The sequence below is a fragment of the Populus nigra genome, chromosome 15, assembly GCF_951802175.1.
Source record: "Populus nigra chromosome 15, ddPopNigr1.1, whole genome shotgun sequence".
NCBI lineage: Eukaryota > Viridiplantae > Streptophyta > Magnoliopsida > Malpighiales > Salicaceae > Populus > Populus nigra.
Genome location: NC_084866.1, coordinates 2359323 through 2383332, shown reverse-complemented (window position 1 = coordinate 2383332; position 24010 = coordinate 2359323). Strand labels below are relative to the sequence as shown.

Sequence of the window (24010 nt, the reverse complement as noted above, 5' to 3'; positions counted from 1 at the left end):
TGTTTTTTAAAATATTTTTTATTTAAAAATATATTAAAATGCTATTTCTAACACCAATATATTAAAATAATTCAAAAATATAAAAAATAATTATAAATAAAATAAATTTTCAAATATTTTTTTTTGAAAAAACAAGTTAACCACGGTAAAGTAAGGAAAATATGAAGAAAAGCTGACTCAAAAATACCATTTAACAACAAAATAATATAATAATTGATTTGACAAAGAAAACCACACCACCATATATGACTAAAAACGACGTCGTCACCGTCAACTTCTAAATCAAACCAGTTATGACTCTCGCCTTCAGGCTTCTACAACGAAAGAAAACACAGCACCTTCGTTTTAAACTCTCTCTCTCTCTCTCTCTCTCTCTCTCTCTCTCTCTGGATCACTAAAGCTGCGTCTCTTGAAAACCCTAATTTCTCTCCCTTTCTCTAATCTAAAACCCTAACTCTAAGAAATCCCCGAACTGGCCTCTCCGCTACTCGCATTCTCGAAAAAAGTTCAAATCTTTCTACCTCCAACACTCGATTTCGACCCGAGTGGACTCAGTGAGTCACCGCTCAATTAACTGAACTCAGCGAGTCTCACTTTTGGTCCCTTGTTTTTATTGGCGGTGGGTTTTGTTAGGAATGTGAAAAAATGGAAGGAAATAATGGGAGTTCTAGTGAAAATAGTAGTAGACCACCGATACCTCTCTCTGCTTCTACTACTACGACGTCGTGTAGACAGTGTTTTAGCATTGATCGTGTGCCTGTTAACTGCAAAAAGACTCTGGTTCGTCACCAGTCTCTTGTAAGTTTCTAAATTTTACACCTTTTTGGCATCTGGGTTTTTTTTTTCGTGGTTAAAGAAATTGGGTTTTGGTTTTCTTTATGTTTCTGTGATTTTAATGGGTTTTTTTAGTTGGATTTTTAAATGTGTTGTGCCTTCTTTGTTGTTCGAGAAATTCAAGTTTGGCTTTTGATTGGGTTGAATTGGTTTGTTACGTTTGATCTTGTTTTTCTTTCTTTCTAGCTTGTGCTGTTCTTTTAATATCACTATGTAATATATTTGTAATTATTGACTCATTGAAGTGGACTCCTTGGCAAGGAAGTTGTTAGTGATTTAATGAGAATGTTTTCCGAGGAGTAATGCTAATTTTAATTAAACATCTCATCCATGGAATAAGTGGGTCCCGCAAATACAACCGTGGAGATTTTGCGGGTATTGATTTCGGGAAGATTTTTTTCTGTAAAATTAGTAGTATCTGATTTTAGATCATTTAGAGATTAAATGTTGGCAGAATTAAAATGAGCTTAGTGAGTTAAGTTTGTATCATATTCTTACTGTGTTATCAATTTCTTTTTGTGTGATTAGATTTTGTGTTATGGAGTGTGTTTATTAGGTTTGCTGTTTAGCCTCCTAGTGAGCTTGTTAATCTGGGTTTGCGTTATTTGCTTTTTTACAGTTCAATTCAATTGTTTGCTTCTCGGGGGGTGTTTAACTTTAATTAAAGTTTGTAAGTGCTGGTGATCTACAGTTCTTGTTGCCGAGATTTTGACCTGATTTTTGTGCAGGTGAAGACAAAGACGTTGGATATCTCTGTTAAACCTCAGCTTGGTGCAGAAAATCATGATGCGGATTTCATTCCAATTATTCGTTCTGGTGCATGGGCGGATATTGGCTTTCGCTCAAGTATGGAAGATGTGTTTTTATGTGCTGACAATTTTATGAGTGATTATGGACTCAAGAATGCTATTGATGGGCCCAATTCCTTTTATGGGGTACTAGTTTCTTTCTCTTAGTTCCTCATATGATTCCTTGTGTGGGACATTCAAGAAACTGTTGGCTGTTCTTTGGTTCAAATGATGTGCGAGATATTTGTGATTTCCTTGGAGCATTGGCCCTTTTTGTTTATTTATAAATTTTCTCGTATCAAAATTCTTAAAATATGCAATTCACACCATAAAATCATTTCAGTTAAGTGAATAGCAGGCTGTAAGGCAAAACTTGAGGCCTTGAAAAATATAGCCTTTTTGTTTTTGCTTGATATTCAAGAAACGCAATAGCTTTACGTTTTCTTCAATTCTGCTGTCGCGAGCCATAGTTGAAAGCATCTTTTTTGTGATTATGGCTATGGTAAAAAAACATGTTTATGTATGGTTGATCGCGAGTGCGTTGCTGGTTATAGCATTGATATCAGCTATCGTGATGACAAGTATTAGTTGAAGTCAGTTCTGTTTTTGATGGTTAGGTGTTTGATGGACATGGAGGAAAGCATGCTGCTGACTTTGCATGCTACCATTTGCCAAGATTCATTGCTGAGGATGAAGACTTCCCCATGGAGGTTGAGAGGGTTGTTACTTCTGCATTTCTGCAAACCGACTCTGCTTTTGCGAAGGCTTGCTCCCTGGATGCAGCCCTTGCTTCTGGAACCACTGCACTAGCAGCTCTTGTTGTTGGGAGGTTAGCTTTTATCCATCCACCAACTGACTCAGCTCTTCTTGGAGCATTTAATGCTCACCAAACTAGGCTGTGGTATATTTTATTAGTTATAGATTATTAAGAATCTTTATCCCTGGTGCTTAGTTTCACCAATTACATTACTATTGAGTTAAGAAACAAGGGTAGATATGAGCTATCCAAGCTATAGTTGGGCGTTTTATGAACCTGAAATAGGTTGAACCACATTCTATATTCAAAGGCAAGCCTCCATCTGGATATTTCTTAGGGAGGCTGATAATATGAGTTTATTCAAGGAAATAAAAAGGCTGCAGCTAAATGATGGTAATGCTTGCCCGTAGGTCATATCTCGAAATTCACCCATAAGAGCCATTAAGGCAGGGTCTGTGGTTTTTCTCTTAAAGTTGGTTTGTGACGACTGAGTTTTCGACTGCTTAATATGCTATTTATTTCTGATGACAGGTTGTTAGTTGTGGCAAATGCTGGAGATTGTCGGGCAGTTCTATGCCGCCGTGGCAATGCCATTGACATGTCTAATGATCATAAACCAATGTGCAGCAAAGAAAGGAAGCGCATCGAGGCATCTGGGGGCTACATTTATGATGGTTATCTCAATGGACTACTCAATGTGGCTCGTGCTTTGGGAGACTGGCACATGGAAGGACTGAAAGGTAATGGCAGTGATGGTGGACCACTAAGTGCAGAGCCTGAGCTTATGACTAGGCAATTGACTGAGGAAGATGAATTCCTCATTATAGGCTGTGATGGGATTTGGGATGTGTTCAGGAGCCAAAATGCTGTGGATTTTGCTAGGCGGAGGCTTCAAGAGCACAATGACCCAGTCATGTGTAGCAAAGATCTAGTTGATGAAGCCTTGAAGAGGAAGAGTGGGGATAATTTAGCTGTTATCGTGGTCTGCTTCCAGTCTGAGCCTCCCCGAAACTTGGTTGCCCCACGTCCAAGGGTGCACAGGAGCATATCTGCCGAGGGTTTGAGGGAGTTGCAGAGCTTCTTGGATGACTTGGCAAAATGAGGCAGTAACATGTTCCTTCTCTTTCTTTCCTTCTTTTTCTAATTTAGAGTTTTAGCTGTAGTTCTAGATAAATGAGAGAATTGAGTTCCAATTGTAACATATGCGGCGGTTTGTTGCTCGGTTAGAAGTTCATCTTGTTTCAGCCTTTGTTTGGCCTGATCTAGACAGTTAATTTTTCGTGAAGACGGTATGTTGTGTGGTATTAAACTTGTTCATCAATACTTGGAGCATTTACTAGAGTGTTGTGGTTTGGGTGTTTGATTTTGTTATAATGGTGGTTCCATCTCTCTCTCCCTCCCCCTCTCACTCGTCCTCTCGAGTCTAGAATGTTTGGTATGGAGTTGAACATTTTCACTTTGTTGCTGGTGATTGCAAGCATGAATGCATTTATTCTGAACATGTACTTAACTAGATGTAGCAAGGTTTTATTGTCCAAGCATAAACATGTTTAAACAAGGAAGTTTATAGTTCAAGCAAAGTCATTTGCAAAGTCATATAGGGCTAAAATTCAGGACATAAGATCTTGCAAGGATAATCCCTGCGAGCAGTTGTTGTAAGGTCATGACTTCGAGCTTTTACTAAATTTGGGAGACGATCACAACCACCAGGCACCAGTCCTAGGTCCTCTCACACACTTCTTCCACCCTCAACACCTTTAAATGCTAGATTGATTACCTCATAAATACTACGACTTGAGCCTTGAAAAGTCCCCTCAGAGGCTCAGACCCAGAGAGGACCCCTACCATATTAGGAAAAGAAGATGGGCCAAAGAAGTGAATGTTTTGAAACTAACACTATGTATGGCAAAAAACTATTGTTTCCCATTTTATTTTTCTTTCTTTCATAGACAACACCTTTTAGACAGGTTTGGCATGGATCTGCTTTCGCGCGCGCGCGCAGACACAAACCACATTTCCAACATGAGCAAAAATTACGAGCAATAGAACTTGAAGCAATGATAAATTTCTGATTGCTTTATACATTTATCTATGTAGAAAAGCAGAAAAAAATCTCATCTTCTCTGGAAGTTAAATGCTCTAATGGAGAATGCAAAGGTGAATGCAAATAGCACACAGATCCCAACAATTACGATTGCACAAATTCCAACAAAGTCGTGCCGAAAACCGAAATAATTCCTCACGAAATCTTCTACTGTTTCATCACCCTCTAGTTTATCCTTGATGTCTCCATATTGCGAAGCAATCAATCCATAGAGGGTCCAAGAGACCGGACATGCCCAGAAGTACCATCTCCACCAGATAGGAATCCTCTGTCAGAAACAAGAGTTAATCATCTTTAGTCCTGGTCTGTTTTTTATTTAGATTAGGTGGTATAGAAACACAAAGGAGGGTAAGTTACCGTTCGAGGAACAATGAATCCTGAGAAAAGATTCCATATTGCGTAGAAAGCAGATGAAACTATAGCAGCAACATTGTGGTTTGGCGTGACAGCGACAGTCATCATGCCATAGAAAGTCATGTATAATAAAGTGAAGTACATGAAGAAGATGTACCAAAAGAACTTGCTAACTGTCCAATCAAAACCAATCATGGTGTACACTATAACTCCATATATGAGAGTCTGAATTAAAACGTATGGGATTTCAATCATAACCTGCATAGAAAAACAAATGATCAGGTGAGGGAACCTTGCGGTTGATTTTTCTGGAATCTCAAAACATGCATTAAGCAGTCTCTTCTGCATGTTTCCTGTATTTATATAGCTTAAATCTTGACAGATGGATAATGCATTAATCAATTAATCAATTCCTTTCCACGAAGACAAAAAGGCTGAGTAACAAAATCAATTTACCTGTGCAAAGGCATATGGCAATGCAGAATACATTCCTGCTGCTCTTTCTCTGTAAAATACCGTTCTCTCGATAGCAACAACTGGCTGCACTGATGTAGCATTCTGCACCCCTATGAAAAGAACAGCGGCGTACATAGAACCCATCGAATTAAAGATATCTTGTCTGTTCCTTCTGCAGTTCAGAACATTTCGTTTATGTTAGAGAGCAAAAGGAGGAGGGGGGGGGGGGGGGGGGGGGGGGGCTGTTAGCCCTTGTGTAAAGAATATGCTGCACTTCTATGTACCTTTTGGAGCCCATGTCCCAAAATATTGTCCCAAACATTAAAGCTATGAATGTTGTGAATAACAGTCTGACTGCAGTGTATGGCGGGTTGCGCCAATATGACCAGTGCTGCTTCCATAGGCAAGCCATACACTGGGTGAAGAAGGAATGCGAATATTGAGTAGGGAAGTAAAGATCGTTTGAACCCGGCGGTGGAGAGCTTAGTTCCTTGATCAATGCTTTGTTTCTCCTGAATAATTCACTGAAAATTGTCAGTAACCTTGTAACATTGTGTGCATCAGAAAATGATAGATTCTTATGAAGCTTCACCTGTTTTTCTTTAAATACATTTCCAATTATAGCAGTTTTCAGCTCAAAATATAAACACGGTCCATAAAGTTCTCTTTCATTTTTCCACCCTGTCCTATATTTATTTTTTATTTTTATTTTTATTTTTTTATAAATAAAGGAAATGTGAGGTGGTCTGACCTGAATAGTTCTGAATTCTTGTAGATATCAGTGAAGTCAACCCCGAGAAGAGCTTCTTGTGCTGCTGAAGTAACCTCCAACATCCAAGTTGCAGGATTGTGACCATCCTTGATCTTTGGAACTCCCTCAATTTCCTTGGTAAAGTTCAAGTCCTCAATGTCAGCATTTTAGCAACAAGGTAAGATTCGAGTATCTTCTGTATCAAGCAAATTATCCTAACCTCAAGATACTTGATTAGATGGCAAGCATGGCGGCCTACTGGACCAACATAAATTTCCTCACCTCCCCGTTTCAACAAAAATAGCTACAATGTGAAAATAGCAGATTAGAGCATCTAAAAAGATGACAGAAACTCGTTTGATAGTTCCATTAGAGTGAGAAATATGTCTCACCTCATCAAAAGCATCGAATATGTCTATGCTTGGCTGGTGTATTGTGCACACTACAGTTCTCCCAGTATCCACCGTGTTCCTCACTGTTCTCATAACTATGGCTGCTGCTCTGGCATCAAGGCCAGAGGTTGGCTCATCCATGAAAATTATGGATGGATTAGCAACAAGCTCAACTGCAATTGTCAACCTCTTGCGCTGCTCGGTAGAGAGACCATTCACACCAGGCAATCCAACAAGCGCTTCTCTTAAAGGGTTTAACTCCACAAGCTCCACGACTTCCTCAATGAACATCTGCAACACATTGATTGAATTTAGAGTCATTAACCTGATGGCTGAAGAAAACAGAAAAGTTGTAGTATCGTGCTGCATCCTTGATTTTGGATGCCTTTTCGTTCATCCCTCCCTCCGTGTTCTACAATAAAAATAAGAAAAAGAATGAAATGTACCTTTCTTGTCTCTGAATCGACATCGGGGGAAAGTCGAAGCCATGCAGAATAAACCAAGGATTCATAGACAGTAACATGAGGGGAATGGATATCAATTTGTTCACAGTATCCTGAAATCCGAGCAAATGTTTGTTGGTTTTTTGGATACCCTGATATAGAGATTCTTCCTTCAATATAACCACCGGTTTTTCTTCCAGATAACACATCCATTAGAGTGGTCTTTCCAGCACCACTAACACCCATTAGAGCTGTTAGGACTCCCGGCCTGAAAGCACCACTGACACCCTTCAAAAGTTCCAGACGATCCTCAAGAATTCCTTGAGCCTTCATTTCCTGCAAGATTGGCGCAAAAGTCAGGATGCACACCTTCAGCACTTCAATAGAATGGTTGCAAAAGAGCAAATATAATACCAGAACTCAATAAGTATTTTGAAATTTAGAGACTTCCTACAGATTTAGAAATTCTTTACGTAATGACATCGGGAGAATTACATAGCAAATTAATTCATCCATAATGTCATTAACTCCCAGAAAGTTCAGCATTTTCATTTGTTCTTTAAGGTTGCTGATATCTACGTTGTACTTCATAATTAAAGAGCCTTAAGGTACCTGTGGCATGTCTACCGAATATCTGATCTCATCGAAAGTGATAGAAAGGGGTTGAAAAGGGAGAACCATTCCTCGCTTATTTTGACTGGCATCACCAAAGCTATGCATTCTTAAAGATGGTGGCCTGGCTGAGGAACTTCGTCTGCTGTCAATCCCTCTTACTGCAATGTATTCAGAAGGTTTAACTTAGAGCTTCCTTCATACAAGATAGAAAAGAAGCAACTATCTATATAGGTTAGTCTATTGAGCTACCTGAAGTGCTCTTTCCTCTTGTTGATAGTTCAATCAACTCTCCAGTTCTGTTAGCATTTCTCTCAGCCAAGGCCTCTTTTGATAACATTGCCTGGGGCTTCCCGAATGCTGCAATCAATTCAATCATCAGAATGGTGGGCTCAACTTTCAAAACTGAACATGTACATGTAGATACTCACGGTTGAGATATTTTAGAGCCAAGGTGAAAAGGAAGTTGAACAGCAAGGTATATCCTATCAAAGCTCCTATTCCAATCCAATACCAATTTGCTTCTGGGAAAATTCCGCGAGACTTCAAGACAACAACTCCTAATGACTCTGTTGAATTAGGAGGAATCTGTGACACGGATATTTCCAATTATTAGTATTAGTATTAGCTGAAGCATTTTCTTCGAGTCTTCAATGTGTGTGTGTGTGTTTTCCTGTCATCAGAGTTCAAGAACATGAAGCTTCTTACATGTCTCCAACTATGCCCAAGAAATTCATTGACAGACGCCGCATTCTGCACATACATTAACGGCGAGACCCAGTAGCCCCATATCCACCATGGCTTCACATTATCTAATGCAAAAGAATATTGGGTTCACAATCAGAATTTAATCTCATCACACTTAACAAAATAAATAAGAGTAAATGTATCCAAGCCACCTCTTGATAAGATGAATCCTCCCAAAACTAGTACTGCAAGCAATGCAAATGAACCAAATGTATTTGCTACAATTATGTTCCTTCCTAGTGCTCCCGTCATTCGGAACAGCCCAGATGACATCTGGTTAGCCAACACAAATATCAAGTACTGCTTGAAAAACCTGCCATGAAGAGCTTTCAGCAAATTCTGGAAGTCCAAGGGACTAGAAAACATATTCATTGACAAGGTCCATTTTCTCACCTTCCAATGTTTGGATCAAAGCCTATAACATAATATGTCATGATCGTCCATATGGCAACTTCTACAAACGTGATTGGGATCTTGAGAATCCATGTAGGTATGGCATATGCCCAGGGAGGATAGAAGAGAAGGTCTCTTTGCTTGTAAAAAATAGGAAGCTTCATGATGGTCATGGCAAGCTCTGAGAAGCCATTGAACATGATGACAATGATAGCGAAGAAAAGAGCGCCGAGATAAATCCCACCATCCACTATTGTGTTGCGATGCATCTCCGTTCTTAGAAATATAGTCATTGTTATGGAAGCTAAGATAATAAGCTGAAAATGAAGGAAGATCAAGTTATTATTGTCACAACAATGAAGCGCTTGAAGTTTATTCTAGTTTTGAACATATGCAAATCCTTGAGAGCACAGAATTTGATCTTATGAATGGAATGGCTACGATTTCAGAAAACAAGAAAAAGAATCCTCACTTGGGTGAATTTGAAAATGTAGACAAATGAGTTCCTTTTCATGAGCAAAAATTCTCTTGAAATGCAAGCTTTCAAGAGTTCCTTCTTGCTGACACCATACTTCTCAGTTGTTAGAGCAGCAGGGTGGCTTTTGGACTTGTCAAATGGTGTAGCAAGTTCATCACCTAGTTTTCGGCCAATATGAAATGATTGGAATGCTTCAGAAAATTCCTTGGCTGAGACAAAACTGTAAGGCTGATCTCTACATGCCCAGTACTGCTCTTGATCTTTCCTTGATGTCACCTATTTGATATCACCAGAAAAAAGTTTATGAACAAGCTCAAAGCTGTTCCAAGATCTGTAAGGGAAATATGTCATTTGAAGTTATGGCTAGAATTACTTCTTGTAAGAAGTCAGCAACTCCTTTCCTCTCCGGACATTTAAAGCCCAATGATTCAAAGAATTCAAGAACATTTTCGCGTGGACCTTGGTAAATAATCAGTCCTTCCGACAGCAGAATTATGTCATCGAAAAGATCATAAGTTTCTGGTGCTGGTTGAAGAAGAGAGATGAAAGTAGTTCCATTGAGAATGTGTGTTGTTTGCCTGAGTGAGTTCACTATTTGGAATGTTGTTGAACTGTCCAAACCAGTTGATATCTCATCCATGAAAAGTGCTCTTGCTGGTCCAACTAGCATCTCACCTACATCACATAGATAGACCAGAAAACACCCAGTTCTGGTTTATGCTGATAAGAAATTACTCCCAACAATAACAAGAAGTTGCCTTATGTTTAACCTGTTGTGAGTCGCTTCTTTTGTCCGCCAGAGATGCCTCGTATCATTTCGTCACCCACCATGGTATCAGCACATATATCAAGTCCTAAAATCTGTTGATTTGTAGAAGCAGAAGGATTAGTTATATCCATATGTGTATCTTTGTGTAATCCTGCAACTCCCTGGCCTAGTTAGATTTGCATCCAGTACCTTGAGAATATAATCTGTTGTTACAGTAGTCTCCTGCCCTTCTAGTGCTGCTGCCTGTAGAATCCAAATGTTTAGGGCATATTTTAATGATGAAAACACTTTTCTCACTATGATTATGGACTCAATTCTATTGCAGTCCATCCTCACCTTCATGAAAATATCAATGTCAGGATCTGGTTTGATATTTGCTTCCCTCTCCCTCCTTGATAATTCAGTTAACATCTCTGCATAATTTCACAATCCCACAGTAATTCAAATCAAATCCTTTATTGATTAAATAATTGCTATGCTGAAACAATGGTGTTTTACTGACCATAACGTGGTCCAACTCCCTGACATCTTGCAGAGAAAGACAGTGTTTCTCTCACAGTCATTTCTCCTATATGAAGATCATATTGACTTATGTAAGCTGATGTCCTCTGTGGTACGAACTCTGCCATCCCATGTCCATTGTAAGTAACGCTTCCTGAACTCTGAAATTTCACAAATATCAAGGTCAGATCACAAGGCAAAAAACAATTTCTTAAAAACAAATACCGAAAATCCGTGTTTCCTTACTTTCAAATCTTTACCAAGTTTTCCAGCCAACGCCAATAGTAATGTGGTCTTGCCTGAGCTAGGAGGGCCTACAAGTAGTGTCATTCTGCAAAACTTGAATATGAGAAACCAACCATTTTGCAGCATTCTCTATATAAATATACTGCTAACTTAATATTTTCACTGACCTTCGCGGCTTGATGATCCCACTGAGATCATGAAGAATGGGAAATGGTTGCTTTCTACTTGGAAGTATGTGAAGGAAACTCAAGAACCCCTTCGGAGATAGGCAGAATACAGGACAATCAGTGAATTCAATTCACAATACTCGAGGAAATTTTAGCCGAGTAAAAAAGACAACAAATCAAGCATGATTTCTATAGCAGCTTTTGTACCTCTAGCATATTAGCAGAGAAGTTGAAAATCGTAGGCAATGCTCTACCCCCAACATAAGCTTCTGCTTCAATACTTAAATGTTCAAACCTGACTTCTATTGTTGGTATATCCAGTCCAACTCTGTGTTTCCAAAACCAGTTTAGAGAAAAAAAAACAGAAGCAGCAATGTATCAAAAAGATAAAGAAAATCTTTCAGGAACTGGGATGAATTTGAAGTTTCAAGATCCAATACCTGTGAATCCTTTCTTTGAGCTTCAACAAGAATCTCTCATTATCTTCTTCAGCAATTTTAACTAGCCTCTCCACTAAATTCCTTTTCTCTATCAAACCAAGGCTTGCTATATCAATCTCTCTTGCTTGACCTTCTTCTTCAGTTAATATACCTCTTCTCATACGTAAACAAGTAGGGAGTTTTTCTAAAGCAGCCCATTTTAGAGCTTCTTCATCATCTTCATCACGAGAGGACCTTGAAAAAACGTCCAAGGTACTATTCCTCCATATATTAGAAGAACTGCTTAAACGTGCGCTGCTTACTCTGTATATATCACCTCCACCATCCATTCTTTTTCTCTTTCAAAATGTTGCCAATATCATTCAAACATGAACAACTTTTGAAGTTTCTCCAACTTTCATGCAAGAAAAACAAGGCACGCGAACTTTGTAATAACTCAAGGAGTTCGATCAGTAGCTTGGCATAAGGTATGGCCGCTCTCTGTCTTCTCAATTTCAAGTGTTCATGGTGGAGAGAGTAGGGACAATAAGATGGCTGTCTTCTCTGTCCTTTCAGTCGAAGAATTGACGTGAGTTTTAATAATTTGAAGATGCTTTGTATGCAAGAAATGGCACTTTCTATATATATATATATATATATATATATATATATATATATATATATATATATATATATATATGAGAGTTAGAACATCACATATTATATAATTAATTTATGAAATATAAGCTATTAAATAATATTTTGATGTATAATGTTATTTATGATAAAAAGGGATTTCTTTATTATTATTATTTCTTCAAATTTCTTGAAGAAATTGAGTAAAAACAACATTATTTTTCAGCATCGATTTCTTAACGGATTTTCTTGTTATTATAATTAGTGTGATTTTTCTTTCTTTTTATATATAGTGAGATGGTGTCATCATGAATCAAGAGATTGCTAATTGCTTTCTTGATCCTAAAAAAAAATTGTTTTAATGACCTCCTCTTAAATTAGTATTTTAAAAATAATTTACTAATATGATAGTCACTGAAGGTTTATATGGTCATTAATTTTAGAGCTCGTGGGATTAGTCGAGGTGCGCACAAACTAATCCAGATAACCACGTTAATAAAAAGAAAAACAATACAATACAATATAATACCTTAATTAATAGTTTAATAACTCCCATCTATAAATTTCCAAAATTTCTAACACTTAACTATACTAGAAAAAATAAAAATAAAATAGACAGAAACAATTTAAAATTGGATCTCTAAGCATCTTATCTTTCTTGGAGTTAATTTAGAAATCTGAAGTACAAGCTACCCTTCAAGAGCATGTGTTGAGGTGAGAAATGGGCTAATAAATTATTTTCAATCTCAATGGATTGCCTTATGATCTTGAACAGTCAAGATCTTTCTAGAAATCCGCCCCCAATTTAATTTTCGTAAAATCAATGAAGATGAAATGAAAAGATTCGAAAAATAATTAAAATAATGTTGCCCACTTTTAAAGGTTCCTTCACAGTTAATTATTGGCTGAGTTTCAAAGTTCTTATGTATCGATTTACTTAAAATTTTATATTAATAAATCAGTGGTATTGCAATTCATCTTCAAAAATTCCCCTGAAGATCTATGCAATGCCTATTATTAAACAATTTTACAACAAATTAAATTCTTTAAAATAGTGATAGAATTAATTATGGACCGACAAGAGTTGCAGATGGCCACCAAACTTTGACAAGCTGATGCATGTGCAACGTGGAAACAACTATTCTAAGATTTATTATTACTATTATTAGTAATTACCAAAAAAACTAAAACACATTGGTGAAACTTATTATTACTATTATTAGTAATTACCAAAAAAACTAAAACACATTGGTGTTTCACCGTGAATTATATATAGTAAATTTTGGTGGGCAAGCTTGACTTTAGGAGATATAAGAGTTTTTTTCATAAAGTTTATTAGTAATTACATAAAGAAGGGTGTTACTCAATAATTTCATGTTTTTTTTTCTACAGCATAATTGCTAAATGATTATTGAAAAAAAATTTCCCTTTGGTCAAGGACTTTTCAAGGTTTTCATATTTTTTATGTAGGTCAATTACTTAAATATCCCTAAATAATAAGCTCTCTTTACTATGGATGCAAGGTCATTTTAGGTTTTTAGCTATGAATTTTTTTGTAATTCTAATGTGTGGTTAGGATAGATTTGATATTTAATATATATAAATTAATATTAAAATTTTAAAGTGGCTAACACGTGCTATGCACGTGTCAATAAATGAGCTCCGCTCGCACCCTTTGGATGGCACATGCGCCACACAGCATTTAATTCCACTTTTTAAGGTGGCGTTTGATGCGTCTCACCACCCTTGTCATGGTGGTGAGGCGCGTGCTCTCCGACGACATGCAAGTGAGTTTTGACAAGGAGTTATTCCCTTCTCTTTCTTTTTCTTTTCTCCTCCTATAAAATTGTGCTGATTATTACAAAAAAAAAATATGAAAAAGTCTAGTTATTTGTTTTTTAAGTTAAATTAGGTCTTTATTTTTTTTATTACAATGTCTTTGGTCTTAAATTATTTATTGAGTTAATTTGTTTTTTTCAATACTTTATTTTTATATCATGTTTGATTCTCTTTTTTTTAATTGCAATGTATTTGGTCCTAAATTATTTATTAAATTAATGTTTTTTTAATTTAATCACTTTACATTTTATTTTTTTATTATATTTGATCCTTATTTTTTTTAACTGTGATGTTTTTTTATTTTAAATTCTTTATTGAATTAATTTTTTTTTGATGTCATCAATTGACATTTTATTTTTATATCAAATATGATCTTCATTCTTTTTATTGTTATTTCTAGTTATTCTTATCCTATTATTAATTGAAATTATTTTTTAATTTCATCCCTTATAATTTGGTTTTCTTTTTTGTGTCAAATTTGATTCCTTTTCTTTTCAAATGTATATTTTTTAAATCATTTTTTTTCAATTTGTTTTTTCAAGTTTGTCCTCAATTATTGTGATTGGTTTAGAATTTGACATTTTTATTTTTTCAAGTTTTCTTTTTATGTTGTGATTTGACCTCATGATTTGTGTTATAAATTATGAAAGTTAGATGAAGTTGGCTTCCATTATTTGTAAAAACTTCATTTATCATCATTAGGTTCTCTTCTTTGTTTCAATTTGGTTCTCCTTTGTTTTTGTTTTTGTTTTTTTGTGTTTTGGATGTTTTTATAAATTTAATTTTTCTTTTCAATTTTACTCTTTAGATCAATATTTTTATATATATTTAAGGTTTGACCCTCAATATTTTGAGTCTTTTTATTAAATTTTAATTTGTTTTCAATTTCATCCTTAGATTCATAATCTTGATTTTTTATTTTTAAATTTTTGTTCCTTATTCTCTTGATTTTTATTTTTTTTTATTTTCAATTCATTTTTTAATTTGATTTTTTTTTCCAGTTTTGCCCTTAAATTCAAAATTTTAGTTTATCTATTCATTTTTTTTTTCAAATGAGGTTCTTCTTCTATTAATTACTATTTTTTATCTTTTATTTTTTTAATCATTCGACAATTTATTTATTGGAATTTGATCTCCTTGGTTTTTCATATTTTCCTCGAGTTAACCAAAATATTGGTCAACCCAGGTTTTTTATTGTATTACACTAGATCAATTCTTAATTTCTTTTGAAACTCGAGTCGGTTTAAGCCAAAGGTCACCTGGAACACGGGCCAACCCGTCAGGTTGAGCTAAGTTTTTAAATAGTTGCTTTTCAAATACAGTTCTTCCAATTTAGTCACTACCTAAAGTTATGGGTTTGAAAAGTTAACAAGGTTTGATGTTGTTTTCTTTCATAATTGCATCCTTTAAAGTTGTTCATTTTAAAAAATAAACTTTATTAATTTTTTTTAATTTTCTTTTCAGTCAGGTTATCCCTATCTCATTATTTAGGTGAGAGATATATCCGGGTGGCTCATGTTTTTTTAGAAGTTATTTTTTTTTATCTTGTCCTTCAAAATTTGTTTCTTTTTTTAAATAAAACTTTGTTTTATACATATGTTTTTTCTTCTATTGTATTATCATGTCCACATGATACCACTCATGGGTTTTAACAATCTCACTTTGTTTTGTTGGTGCTTTGGTTTTTTTTTCACTGATTTTTTTTCTAATTTCATCATTCTACAATTTAATTCCTAAGGTTTGATGATCATTATTTTTTTTAGTTTTCTTTTTATTTGGTTGAGTCATGGATATTTTTTTTGTTCTTTAAAATACAATGGCAACACTTTAGCATTGTTTTTTATGATATAAAGAAATTGATTTAGTCTATGGCAAAGCACCGACCATCAATCTAGTTACAAAAACTAGATGAGAAGAGGAATTTACTATTCTCCTATTATAAAGCATTGTTTACTTCAATGCTATTTTATTTTTCTTATTGTTTTAATGTTTAGTTTTTTTTAATTTTATTTTTTAATGATGGATTTTTTTAATCGGTCTTACGACCCATGTTACAAATTTTGCAGATTAACTTGATTTTTTTTATTGATTTATTTTTAATTTTATCCGTCAATGTTTGATTGATTTGAAATTAGGTATCATGATTTTTTTCAGTTTGCTTTTTATAAAGTTATTCTGGTCTAATTACCTGAGTTGCGGAATAGACAGTTTAACCCGAGTTAACTCGAGGTCATTTTCTTGTTTTTTTTTATTTTTTTTTCAATTTCATCATTCAACATTGTGTTGATTGAAAATTAAATTTCATAATTTAATTTGATTTATTTTCTTTTGGTCATCCTATTTTTATGACCCGGGTTACAGATTTGACATGTTAATCTAAATTTAACTAGATCAATCCAATATATTTTTGTATTAATATTTTTTTTTGAAAAAAAAGTCTTAAAAATCTATTTAGTCAAATTATATTTTTAACAATTATTTAAATTATTTTTAGACTTATCAAGTTGACCGAGTGATATTAAATTAACTTTCATTTAATTTTTTTATATAAAAATATTTAAATATTTATTTATATTAAAAAAATAATATAAACCGTATCATCGATAACCAATTATCTAGTTAATTACGAAAGTTACCTGTAGTAGGGAAGCAAAGCCAAATTCCCAAAGAACTCTGGGATTTCTTCGAAGTAAGGTTTTTTAGAAAAATAACAAGAATTTTTATTATTATTTAATTGGGTTTAAGAAAAACTAGAAGTTAAAAACTACAATATGGAATCTTTTTATTGTTTTAATTTTTAAAGTAAATGAAGCCTTTTATAATTATCTGATATAATTTATGACCGCAGATATTAGTTATACCTTGAAGATTAAGGGTGCATAAATTAATTATATGCTCATTTTCTTGAAATAATTTCTCTATAAGTTTACCATGTTGATCTCTAACTTACTGAGATTTCTATTTTACATTGCATTATTTATAAATTATAGTAAACTAAAATTAAATAATATAATTATAGAAAGGTTCTATGAATTAAAAAATAGTAATATAAGATATTAATTAATAATATTTTCTAATCTGTGATAAAAAGTCAACCACAATAATGTACAAATTTTTTATTCTGTTTTTTTTTTCTTTTGGTCGCCTCAATATAACTGGTAATGCATGCATCAGTTAATAAAATAACTATTTAACAAGAATTTTTTTTAAAACACTCTTAATTTTTTTTAATTATATTTATTAATTTAATTTAACTTGATAAATTAATTCATTAACCCGTTAATTAAATTTAAGTTTTATCTCGAATAATATTGAATGTTAACATAATTAAATTAAGTTGATTTAATTAAATATACTTAACTCAATTGATGTGGTTTTATTTTATTAAAACCTTATCTTATCAATTGTAAATGTTTTTATTTTTATTTTTTATTAAAAATAATATTATTTTAATTTTTATTTAAAACATAGGATAAGAAACCAAAACCTAAATCTTAAACGGTATTAGTACTTTGGCTTTGAAAGAAGTTCAATTTTAAATGCGAAGGTGAGGGAAGATTCATCATCAACAGCTCCAGGTCAAAACTCCTGGTGAGATTTTGATTCTACAGAATCAACGGTTCAGATCAATCTGCCTAGCTGTACCAAATCCCAGAAGAAAGATCTTGTCTGTACATGCAAATGCATGTCTTCACGTGGGTCTCCACCGAATCATATCTGCACCCTTGTAGCTTTAAACAAAATAAATTGCAACGCAATTAATGAAACAATATTATGATCTGCTCAACCTTTATTTATTTATTTATTTCTAATAAATGATTGCTGGCCATATGAACACAGAAAATCTATAAGCAAAGCTTATAGAAGAGGTGGAAATAATTTATTTTTATTAATTTTTCTATTACCTAGTAACACTAACATGAACAAATGAATTAATATAATTAATGTGGATTTACTCTAGGCATTTTATTTAGTTTAATGAAACAAAAGAGATAGGTTCTTGGGCATGAAACGTTAAATATAAAGCACCCAAAGGGAAAATATATAAGGAAAAAAAGCCTATAGAATTTATATATGTGCTTGCTTCAACCTAAAATATATAATAATTACATTTTTTATTATTAGTATTATTAAATCTTAAACACTCTCCTAGGGAATGAGACCTCTCTCTTTTTGAGGGTGCCAAAAGAAAGAGAAATCATTGCTTAGTAGAGTTTGGTGATGTTTTTTTTTTATTATTTGTAGTGATTATTTGGTTTTTTAAAGTGTTTTATTTTATTTGAAAGTATATTAAAATATATTTTTTAATTTTTTTTAATATCTACATAATAAAACAATTTAAAAACATAAATAAATAATTTTTTAAAAAAACCATAGCTTTTGCCTATATATTTTAAGGTAAGTATCTTTAACGAGTTAGGTGACAGATTCTCCATGTTCTTTAGGAGATTTTGTTGTCCTAGAAAAGGACGACATTGATCGATTAATTTCCATAAAAGCACTAGGGCATGATGAACTCTAATCATTACGAAACTAATTTATTTAAAGCTCCTTTTTATGATAAAAAACGAAAGTTGAGGGAGTTTCCTTCTTCTTTTTTCTTTTTGTTTCTTGATTGACAACCATTACTTTTCTTCGTTGAACTAATACTTTTTATAATTTTAATGTGTTGGTATAGAAAATAAAAAAATTTAAAAATTTATTTTAATATATTTTTAAACAAAAAATAACATGCATTATAATATTAAATACATTCATAAAAGAAAAAAAATAATGAATAATAAAGTCATTTCAACTAGGAATATATTATTATTAACCATCATAATTCATGTGCTAAACTCTTTTTCTTTATATAGAGTACTTTTGCTTGACAAATCTTAAAATTAATAAACATATATATATATATATATATATATATAATTCTGAAATATTTTTACATGCTTAATAAAAGTTCTTTTATTGACATATATTTATATGTGTTAATAAATTAAAGAGTCTTGACATTACAAGGTTCATAGTTGAAAGAAAAAGACATTAGATTTGTACATTGGTAGGGTTCATGTCATTAAGGTTCATATAACATGTGATTTATAAAGTTTAGGTTATTAAGGATATTGTACCAACCGTGTTGAAAATATTATGTTTGAAATTATGATATATGGTAATTTTTAAAATTATTTTTTATTTTTGATATTAATATATTAAAATTATTTAAAATAAGTATTAATTTAATGTTTTTTAAATGAAATATATTTTTAAATTACTTTTTTTTTAAAAGTAAATGCATTCCAGACATTCACTAAATAATATATGATTTCAAACAAGAAAGTAGACGGTAATGCCTACCAACCCATTTTTTGAAATTGTGGTGTATTGTCTCCATCATTCTTTTTCGTTCAAATCACACCATACATTAAAACATTATACGACAGCACTACGCTATTCTTCAAACAAGAAAAAATAAAATTATTAGCCCGTTGACCAAGAAAGTATTTCTATTATTTCCCCTTGTTTATGTACTTCAAACATATTTTCCTTTTTCTTTTTTATTTCAGAATTTAAAAATATTTTTCTTTTAAAAATGATTTTCATGGAAAGTTGATTGATTTTTTTTTTATGTATGATAGTATCATGAAAAATAATTTCTAGTGTTTTGTTATACAATTAAAAATAAGCTGAAAAATTACTTATTAACGTTTTAATTTTTTTTCAGTTTTATTAATAAATAAAGACTAAAATTGATAGATAAAAAAATGAGAGTATGAAATTAAAAAAAAATCTATTTTCATAAATTATTTCAAGTAAAATAAATAACAATTAAAATAATAGGAACTAAATTTGACATATAAAAAGGTTGAAAAATAATGAAAAATAAAAAAAAATCCAATTTCATACATAAATTATTTCAAATAAAAAAATAGCAATCCGAATAATCGAGACTAAATCTAATAGATAAAATTTTTAGAAAGATAATGAAAAATAAAAAAATTTAATTTCATAAATTATTTCAAATCTTGATAACAATAAAAAAAAAAATAGAGTCAAAGCATGATAGATACATAACAATAAAAAGTATAGAGACGAAGCTTGATAGATAAAAAAATATCTCAATTAAAACAAAGAATAAGAGAAAAAAATAATAAGAATTAGAGTTAATATAAAAATCAAATTATATCAAACTTTAAGAGATAAAATTAAAAAAAAATTAAAACAAAATATATTTCAATTAAAATATTAAAAATCAAATTTGATATAATAAAAAAAATAACAAAATCACTCTCCATGATATAAACAACCTGAAAGAAAATGGTAAGCTCTCGTAAAAAAAAAAATATAGGATAAATGCCACTGATGCACACAAGGACAACATATCCAGCTATCTATAGGTAGCTAACCATGGCTGTAAAAAGATTAGATTCAAAGCACCGTTGAAAACCAAAAACCGAGTAGTGCTCGGACCATGTGTGCAAAATCCCCATGGATCCGGAAAAAAATAAAATAAATCTGTGGGTTTATAGTCAATACTTTTATTTTAATCAATCATATCTTATAATTTTTAATCTTTATAATTGTTACGGGAGGTTTAAAATATAATATCAATTGTTTTTTAAAATATTTTTTATTTAAAAATATATTAAAATTAAAATTTTTTATTTTTTAAAAATTATTTTTAATATAAAATTATTAAAATAATTTAAAAACATTAAAAAAAATTAATTCTGAAGAGCAACTTAGTATTATTTAGAGTACACGCATCCATCCAAATGGGTTGATTGAAACCACTATAAGCCTATCCGCATATTTTGATTCGTCTCGTCAAAACTATAAGCAGCTATGTTGACATGCTTGCGGCATCCATAATTTCATATCCTAATTTTTATTTTTATTTATATTTGAAAGAGAATCCTTTTCAAACTTAAAACTTGTATATATTTATTATTATTTTGTATTAAATTTTTAATTTAATTAAAAAAATAAAAATACAAGTGAAATTTCAACTCATCACCTCTTTAATAATTATCTTTTCAATTCAAAAGTTTAAATTATTGAGTAAATCTCTATAAATAATTTTATATTATTATTTAATATTCAAATACTAAATTAATTAATCTCTAGCTTTTATCATGGTATACTTAGGAGTTATGCATATGCTCATGTACATTAATACCATATATTTACATATAGTATATTGTAGAAATCATACAATATAGACTAGATTATTGATTGGCGTTGCGGGACAAATTTTTCTTGAATGTTAAAAAAAATAGATGTTACTAATATTTTTTTTTAGTGAAAAAAATTAAACTGTATAAAAGTTGACCTGAGATAACTCAATTGACTTTGCGGATTCAAAAACAACCCTAATAACTTGTAAAACATCATTAAACTGAACCTGTTGATGACCAACAAAATTTGAAAGCCAAATTTATGAGCCATGTAAAATATCTGAAAGGTCAACTTCAAGATTTAAAAACCGTACGTGACAAAGAGTGATGCTAAAATGGAGAATAATATAAATTATATTTTATTATTTTATTTAATAGTTTAAGTTTATAAATTGAGATGATTTTTTGATATGGTATCATAGTCTTAATGACCAAACGATCACAGGTTCAAATCTCATCATCCCTATTTATTTGATAAAAATCAATAACAATGTAGTGTAAGTATATGCAAGTTTCAAGTCCAAAGAGCTTTTACTTGTGTGGTGTGTTAGAGAATAATATAAATCATATCTTGAGACTCTATCTAACCGGTTAAGTTTTTAGGCTGAGATAATTATTCGACAAAAAAATATTTAAATGTTGTTAATATTTTTTTTTATAGTGGAAAAAAAATTAAATCATGGGAGAATTTATTCGATATAAACCGGTTGACTTTACTAGTTCAAAAAACAATTCATACAACCCGTGAAAATAAAATTTTAAAATGATATATTTTTTTAATATTAAAATAACAACATATTAGATTCACTTGCGATAACACAGATTAACGTGTCAAATTCGTGACCCGGGTTATGAGACTATGATAACCTATAAAAAAGTAAATTAAAATAAATTATGAAGCCTAATTCACAATCAACCTAATATTGAAGGATAAAATTAAAAAATATCAATTAAAAATGACCTAAAAAAATGACCTGAGTTAACATATCAAGCTTGCAACCTAGGTTATAAGACCGAGAAAACCTCATGAAAAGCAAATCGAAATAAATTATGAATTCCAATTCTCAACTAGCCCAATATTGAATATTGAAGATGAGATTAAAAAATAAATCAATTAAAAAAATATAAAAAATAAACCAAGTCAATCCACCAAATTCATGATCCAAGTAATCAGATCGAGATAACCTTATAGAAAAAAATTAAAAAAAAATTACATGATTTAACCCGGGTTAACTTATTAAATATGCGACTTTGTTCTTGAGACTAGGATAAACCCATAAAGAGAAAATCAAAACAAATATTATAAAACTTGATTCTCAATCACCCATGTCGAACCTAATATTTAACGATGAAATTTGTAAAATTCTTAATTAAAAAAATGACATAAAAAATAAGTCAAGTCAACCCGAGTTAACCTTTAAGCATTATTCTCGGGTTATGAGACCAGAATAACCTGATGAAAAACAAACCGAAAAAAATCATGAAACCTAATTTTCAATCAACACATAATATTAATCGATGAAATTGAAAAAAAAAAGTCAATTAAAAAAGAGAGAAAGAGAGAGAGAAAATGAGTCAATTGTGTTAACCCGCCAAACCTGTGACTTGGGTCATGAGACAAGGACAACCCAATGAAAAGCAAGTCCAATGTTCAAGGATACATGACCCGTATTATAAGACCGATATAAACTCTTCGAAAGAAAATTAAAAAACGACTTGATTTAACCAAGGTTAAAATGCCAAAACCCGTGACTTTGATCGCGAGATTAAGCTATTCTCATAAAAATTAAATCAAAACAAATTATGAAACTCAATTCTCAAATGATCCAATGTTGAATGATAATTTTTTTAAAAAAAATCAATTAAATAAAAGACACAAAAAACAACTCGAGTCAACTCGGATTAACTCATTAAGCACTATTTTCGGTTCATAAGACCAGGATAATCTAATGAAAAATATACAGAACAAATCACAAAATTTAATGCTCAATCAAATCAATATTAAATGATGAAATTAAAAAAAATCTAAATTAACCAAGTTAACCTATCAAATTAGGTTAATCAGTCAAATTTAAAATTTGTATTATGAGAATATAATAACTAAATAAAAAACAAATCTTGTAACACTCCACCTCACTAGCAAGATATTGTTCGCTTTGGGCCTCTCAGTCCACCCAAATCCAGGGTTTCCACCCAGGTCCCCTCACGGTTTTGTTCTTGGCAGCCATGCATGGCCCCAAAACACGTCCTACTAGTCAAGTTGAGCATGTACTTATAAGGTCTTAGCTCTAGACGCTCGTTTTCGATATGAGATTTTTAACAAATCTAATATTAAAAAAAACATTAATTAAAAAAAAGGCAAAGCAAAGCAAACCACTATTGATAATAAAGACGAGGGCTGCCGCACCTTGTGCTGGACAGAATTCTCATTCTCTTTTTCTACTTTCTGTCATTGTCTCTTCAGATTCCTATTGCTCTCTTGTGAGGCCCAATGGATTATTTTTATTGTCGGATCGTTAAATTAAGCCCATGTTTGTAGTCCATTAGTTTAGCCCACAAACCTATATATATATATAAACCCGGTTCATTGTACATGAACAATTAAATAAACAGTTTTTTTTTTTAATTTCATAAACAAGAAAAGAACCATGAAATTCTCCAGTCGACTGAAACTTTCGAGTGGGTTGACTTGCTGACTATCACTCTCCAGCATCAAAACATTATATAATATTATATAATAAATATCGGGTTGAGTACGCAAGCAGCGTTTGTAGTCCAACGGTTAGGATAATTGCCTTCCAAGCAATAGACCCGGGTTCGACTCCCGGCAGACGCACTTTTGCATTTCTTTTCTCTTATTTGATCTCACTAAACTCTTCCTTTAAATTTTCATTTTGGCCCCTGTAGTCTTAAAACTCTTACTTTCAATCCAGACTTTCAAAAAAAATTCAATATAGAGCTTTGTTGTTAAACAGCTATTGTCAATTAAGACAAGATCACCTTTTCAATTTTTTCTTGTTTTATATTTTTGGACTTTTAAGAGTTTCAATTTCCATATTTTTATTATCAGATGTGCACATCGTTGAGTATATCTTCATCCAATTGGGTTTGAAGGACTCGTTGTTAAATTATGTATTTGGAATTGTGGTAATGATAAT

General features: G+C 31.9%; 2 protein-coding genes and 1 non-coding gene across 3 annotated transcripts; 2 read left to right on the top strand and 1 right to left on the bottom strand.

The window, feature by feature from the left end:
• The first annotated feature begins 273 nt into the window (after positions 1 to 273).
• Positions 274 to 3753, top strand: LOC133673912 (probable protein phosphatase 2C 22). Its single transcript, XM_062094844.1, has 4 exons — positions 274 to 798; positions 1563 to 1769; positions 2240 to 2451; positions 2911 to 3753. Exons 1-4 carry the CDS (start codon positions 646 to 648, stop codon positions 3479 to 3481), a joined length of 1143 nt encoding a protein of 380 aa, XP_061950828.1. The 5' UTR covers positions 274 to 645; the 3' UTR covers positions 3482 to 3753.
• Positions 3754 to 4282: 529 nt separating this feature from the next.
• LOC133674836 (pleiotropic drug resistance protein 1-like) lies at positions 4283 to 11823 on the bottom strand. Its single transcript, XM_062096104.1, has 24 exons — positions 11233 to 11823; positions 11000 to 11120; positions 10793 to 10881; positions 10626 to 10710; positions 10381 to 10540; positions 10215 to 10291; positions 10068 to 10121; positions 9880 to 9970; positions 9483 to 9784; positions 9104 to 9385; positions 8632 to 8948; positions 8391 to 8551; positions 8200 to 8303; positions 7923 to 8079; positions 7744 to 7851; positions 7492 to 7652; positions 6883 to 7215; positions 6437 to 6727; positions 6265 to 6348; positions 6045 to 6178; positions 5578 to 5805; positions 5294 to 5465; positions 4841 to 5095; positions 4283 to 4751 (listed from the first exon to the last, which is right to left on the bottom strand). Exons 1-24 carry the CDS (start codon positions 11559 to 11561, stop codon positions 4494 to 4496), a joined length of 4353 nt encoding a protein of 1450 aa, XP_061952088.1. The 5' UTR covers positions 11562 to 11823; the 3' UTR covers positions 4283 to 4493.
• An 11793-nt stretch (positions 11824 to 23616) lies between these two features.
• On the top strand, positions 23617 to 23688 carry TRNAG-UCC (transfer RNA glycine (anticodon UCC)). The gene has a single exon. It is a non-coding gene; the product is annotated as a tRNA-Gly (tRNA).
• Positions 23689 to 24010: the final 322 nt, after the last annotated feature.